The 6,247-nt window shown below is 31.2% G+C and overlaps 1 protein-coding gene across 1 annotated transcript in view; it reads left to right on the top strand.

The window, feature by feature from the left end:
• Positions 1–1,181: 1,181 nt before the first annotated feature.
• The window catches only part of LOC106467493 (cytochrome c oxidase protein 20 homolog), a 28,611-nt gene continuing 23,545 nt past the window's right edge, over positions 1,182–6,247 (top strand). Inside the window, exon 1 of the mRNA XM_013927855.2 lies at positions 1,182–1,287. Coding sequence (XP_013783309.1) covers positions 1,264–1,287 — 24 coding nt within the window. The 5' untranslated portion in view covers positions 1,182–1,263. The remainder of the gene's footprint in view (positions 1,288–6,247) is intronic.

Here is a 6,247-nt window from a genome sequence, read left to right on the forward strand (position 1 = left end):
CGTCTCTATATCTTCAATCTTTCTATCTGCAACTATCTTGCCGTCACTTCTTGCCGGTCTTATATATACATAATAGAGGGGGTATGGCAAACACTCAAGCCTTCACGAACCTTCTAGATATTCATTACGTGTTACCAGGGTCACGTGACTTCCGCTGTCGTAACAACTAGTTTTATTTACGAAAGGACTTGTATCGCTGAAGTTCCCCGGGAAGAATTTTTACGGGAAATTATAAACGACCAGAGAAGTAACAAGGTTTATACCAACACTCACTACACTTATAAGATTTCACGACACACCCCTTCACGGCCCCCTTTTACCCCCGACACTAAAATCGTAATGGGCAGACAGTATTCGATCTATTCTATCTGGATAAATGCATTTTGGCTTTTATGACTCTTCCTATTTCGAGAAATCAAGCGTGATGTGGCATGACACACACTGGTTTTTATATAGGTTAGATGATGTTTTAACATTAAATTACACTTGTTTCTTAGGTATGTATTTTTGTTATTTCCATGAGAAATTTATGGCTCCCAGCTCTAGCTTTTTTTATGGTAGAATTTGTTAGTACAAAACGCTCCTCACAATACTATATTATCTCCGTAATTTTTTTATGTGTGTTTTGAGTTCTTAACATTAAGTCTGTACAGATAATGGCTGGGTGTAGCCTAGAGCCAGTATGCTGGGCTCAAAAACAAAATATCCTTGGTTCATAACCCGTTGCTGAAGAAAAAAAATGCGCTCTTCACATTGTGATTGTAGGCATGTATTAAGTATGACACCCAAACCCCACTTTTCGATCAGACAAATATAGCCAAAGAGTTGGCAGTGGGTACTATTGGGTAGTCAATCAGTTCAAAATTAGGGATGGTTTAATACCCAAAACAAGCACACAAACTTTGCCCGAAATTCTTTAAAAAAATACTTTTCGGATAGGGTTTTATACAATTCTACTCTTGTCTTTGGAATATATCTTTGTTTTTTCATTAATGATATAGTGTGATGAGATAAAAATACTGTGTTCTATCGAAATACTATAATAATCTTTCATGCTTATAGAGTGTGATAAAATTGTTGAACAAATATCTCAGCGAATTTTTTTTAGTAAAAAAAGAATTTACAATTATAAATTCCTTTAACAATATAAAAACACAAAACTAATTTGTTTTTATTTCTAGACGGTGCTGAGGACGCACATGTTTAGTGATTAATTATGTAATATGTGGAGAAGTGTGTGAATATAAAGTTTGTATTAGTGAAATGAGCGACGAAAAAGAAAGAAAAGCAAGTTTTTAAATAGTTATACATTTATACTAATATCAGTATCATACGCAGACTTTAGAAGTTAATTATAGAAGTTATAAATTTCTAATTATTAAATTACAAATGGAGTACTATACCACTTACTACAGTACTTGTACTAGTTCAGTAGTTGTACTGTGTCTGCAGAGTGACTATTACAGACTAGTAATTTTTAGTAAATTTACTAATAATTAGTAATGTTATTATTAATAAGTAATAACAGTAATATTATCACTAAATAAAACAATTTTTGTGAATCCCTGAATTAATAAACAATCCCAAAAGTTTTTCAAAAACTTTTTCACTTTTACTACTACTTCTGCTAGTAGTAGTACTAAATCTTAGAAAGTTAAATGACTAAGTGACCAAGAATAATTCTGGTACCAGTACTAAGTTAGTAGCCTGTCTATTTTTTTTCACTAATGTAGATGAGGTCTCATTGAAAGATTCTACAAGTATAAGGAAAAAAAAAGAAAACAAGATAGGGATGAACGTGGACATATCACTTCATCAGCTAATGATTACATAGCAGACTAAACTGTCTCAACTTTACATGGTAAATAAAATCCCCACATTATTGGCCTTCCCATTTTGTCTATTGAAAGCTGGGTGTTTGAATAGTTAACTTTAGAGTAACATTTTACAATTGGAAATTCTGGTTATACTTGTTTTGCCAGTGAGGAAGCCAGTAATGTAGAGATTTTATTCTCCATGTAAAGCTGACATGTCTTAGTATGCTATGTGCTCATTAATCAATCAATTAATATCTCCACTTCCATCCCTATCTTGTTTGTTTCCTTTTTTAAAGTTCAGTAGCCAGCTCTACATAGGCTTTTGATGTAGCAATAAATTTTTTCCTTATACTTATTTGTGTATCATTTTTTATAAGATGACATAAATGGGTTACTAGTTATAGAATGTATTCTAAAGCTTTATAAATTTTGCATAGAATAATAATAAAATGGGTAGTCAAGAATTATGAATGCTGTTTTGCTCTATTCAATGATGGAATTATAGTTACTACTAGAACTAGGTAGGTGCTAAGCTTATTGAAGAAAGATGATGATGAACGAAAATAAGATTGTCCATTTGCCAATTTTTGGCTTTTGACATTCTGAATAATTGAAAAGCAGTATATACACTGGAGATAGAATGGCTATGCCAGGTAGCTCTTTGTATCTAGCTTCTGATGACCTGTGTTTTTATTTATTTTTTACTTCTTCACTTCATACATAATATATGGGTTGGCTCCCTGAAGACATCAATTGTATAGTATACAAAGCATTGAGTATTCTACGTGTTACAGTAACCTAATGTTCATCTATTATTGGCTGGTAATTCCTGTTTCACCCCATACTTGAGCTTTTTTAAAGGAACAACATATTTCTGTGAGAAAGCTAACTTCAAGGGGTGATGACATTGTTTGCATTAGAATTGTATTTTTTTTTCTTTTTTTGTAATATTGCATAGAATAATAATAAAACAGGTAGTCAAAGATCATGATGGTTTCGCTCTATCAAATGATGATAAAGTTATAGTTACAAAATAAGAAATCTCGGTTTTGGCTATATGCCAGTTTTTTGACTTTGGGACATACTGTACAGCTTAAAAATGGCATATACGCTGTAGATAGAGTGGCTATGCCAGTTAGCTCTTCACATCTAGCTTCTGATAGAGAAGAAAATCCAGTTGATGTTATTATTGCTTTAATACAGGCATCTGTGCTATTCCTACTTAGAGAGTGCTTGCTCACTCTCAGAAAAGGCTAGTTTTACAAAGTACAATAACTTTCATATTCTTAAAAGTTAAAGTTCTGTTGTAACAACAACCATATTTCTATGCCCATTTTTTACCACAGCTACAACACCCAGTCTTTATTTTACAAAAAGTACATTTTTACACCCCAAGTGCACTACTTTACATTTTCAATACTTGAACTCAGTTTTTAAAACACACACACTATCGAAGCCCTTGTGAACAAGAGAAGCATTCTTGACATAACCAGAACTTTTTAAAATTTTATAATCGTTAAAAGATTTCAAAATATTACACTCTAAAAGACCAAGTAATTTAAATAAGATAGGTCCTAAAACAGACCACAGGAGCACCATATCAGTAATATTTGTCCAACCATAAAAATGCCCATTTGTCATTGATCTTGACTTTTCTCTAATCCTACAGCATTTAAATTACTATTCACTTTCTTGTGAGACACTTTATTGTAGACTTTCTGAAAACCCAGGTAACCAGCATGTTTTATTCAAAATAATTAACCCAATAAAAAAAAACTCCAAGTGTATGGTGAAGCAAGAAAATCTAACTGAAATCTGTCAACAAATTAAAAAATCTCCTTAGATAATAAAGTGTCAAGCTTTTGTAGATCAGGTAGCTCATCAAATTGAATAGAATTTAAAGAAAAATTCCCTCCATCATTAAAGAAACTGGTAAGCATGAAAATATTCTTCATCTTCTTGTTAGAAGCATGAGGAAAAAAAAGAAATTGTTAGGCACTTTAACCATGTCTTCTTCCTTAATAAAGTTCCCTTAATCTATATAAATAAAATAAGAGTTTTGTCTGTACATTGCTTAGAATAGTATACTTTTTGGATATCTTCACGTTTCATACACCAGAGAAGCCGAAACAAGCCTTATCTCAATTTCTGTCTGTCTGTGTGTCTGTCGGTAACTTGACTCGTGAACTGCATTCTTTCTTATATTTTTTCTTTTTTATGAACACTATCCTTGGAGTTTAAAAACTATATGTAGCCTGCTCAAGAGTCAGATCTTCTCGCAGCCTATTTATCCATGCCCCAGGTGGACGTACTTTCAATGTCGTCTATCAAGAGGCTCTTCGGTAAATAAAATTAATTTTTTCACTGATGTGTGATACACTACAAACACACAAGTACAACTCATCACAATTTGACATTTTCCGTTTTTTCTAAGTGACGCAGTTAACACATGGTCCACAGTGTCTTTTGTTAACTTATATTTAATTGTTATGATAATGTACAATAAAAAATGTAAATAATGTACAAGTAATTTGTTTGTTAATTGTTAAATTAATGTATTATTTATACACACAACCCGTACGAAGCACGGGTACACAGCTAGTATACCTTAAAGAATCAGTTTATTCTTGACTTTTTTTTTTTTCAGATGATGTAAACATTGAAACCTCTAAAGTTAAATTTGATATTTTGAATCAAGGACCATTCCTAATTTTTCTTGACCTTAACAATAGCTCTTTTTTATTATTTAATTATTTGTACAAATTTCTGCATCCTCCATTTTCTGTATGAATTTCATGCTTTTTATAAGCCAAGTATTTTTTTCCACTTATTGATGCAATTTTTTTATTTAATATATATATATAAGAAAAAGCATTTCTTTGGAAGATAACCATTTATTTACAAGGAAAAAAAATATTTTGTATTTTATCAAACTAATAAAAACATTCCAAGTTTTTTTATCTTCCTTCAAATTCTGATTAGCTATCAATTTTTCTATTTCAAAATATTCTGCAGTTTTTGAAATCAGCTTTTCTAGTACTGGCATGTAGCTTATTAAGTTCGCAACTGGTTTCAATATAAACTTCAAAATAAAATTGTTACGATAACTAGTGTTCAAGTGCCTTTGCAAAACTTCATTTTAATTGTATCTTTTTCTGTACTGATAACAAGGTCTATAGTGATCTGCTCCATAATAGGAAAACATGAAAAGATAATCTTCAAAAACTTAAATGAATTGAATTAAACATCATGTGATGAAGAAAGACTAACCCAATACATTTACTGAATATTAAAGCCTTCCATAATAATAAGCCTATTTCTATTAGCAGCACAACTAACCTGTTTGTATCTATATATATATATATATAGTAATTTTGCCCTTAGAAAATACATTACACATTACTGGAGGAAGTTTTGAACCTTTGGTAGTACTAATTTGCATAATTTACTAATGTTGTCATCAGAACTACATATTTATATTTGGTTGAAAACTATTTTATTTTACATGTAATTCATATAAATGAAATAAAACATTCACATTTAGTTTAGAAATGTTGTTACTTATATAGAGCAGTATTCATATTTTTTATTTCAAATAGTTGTTTATGTGAATGTATTTTGTGCATAAGCAAGTTATTGAGGCCAATTAAAAGAACTTAAGCAAAACAAATCTTTATTTAATAGTAGTTATTACAAACAGCTTAACAGTGATAGTCTTGTGTTTTTTTAACATAATATTATTGATTAATTAAACATTAAATTATTATTCCCCCTGTGCTTCACCACAATCGTTTACTCCAATATATGAAATGAGCTGCAACTTTGATGATGTTTTCTTTTTTGGTAAAATATCTTTGTTTAAAGTAATAATCTAAACATTTGTTTAAAGTAATAACATAACATTTAAGTACAACAGGGCATAGGTAAAAGAACATAAGGAGTAGAGCAGGAGATATAATAAACAGGGCTAGCAGAGATGCAGCTTTTGTTGTGCATGTAGGGGCTAATGATGTAGGGAAAGGTAGGTCAGAGGAGCTAATTAATAAGTACAAGGGGTTGATAAAGGCATTTAACGAAAAAGGCCATAACTTAATTTTGTCAGGGATACTGCCCAGAATTTACATTGGGGATGAAGTTATAAGTAGGTCACTTATAAGTTATAAGTAGGGCTAAATGCTGATCTTAAGTTAGGATGTAAGGATGAGTAGATTGGCTAAGTTGTACTTTTGGAATCAGTTCAATGGAAGATGGGAGCTTTTAAATAGGATAGGAGCTGGCTTGTTTGCTACGGCTATTAACTCAACTGTAAGGGAAGTTTTACACTAGGACTAGACAGTGGTGAGAGCCAGGAGAAAGTAAATGCAAAATGAATAAGTGGCAGAGAAAAGTTTAGCATAGGAAATGAGTATAGAAGTAGTTATAAGGATAGG

This window comes from Limulus polyphemus, unplaced genomic scaffold (genome assembly GCF_000517525.1).
Source record: "Limulus polyphemus unplaced genomic scaffold, Limulus_polyphemus-2.1.2 Scaffold80, whole genome shotgun sequence".
NCBI lineage: Eukaryota > Metazoa > Arthropoda > Merostomata > Xiphosura > Limulidae > Limulus > Limulus polyphemus.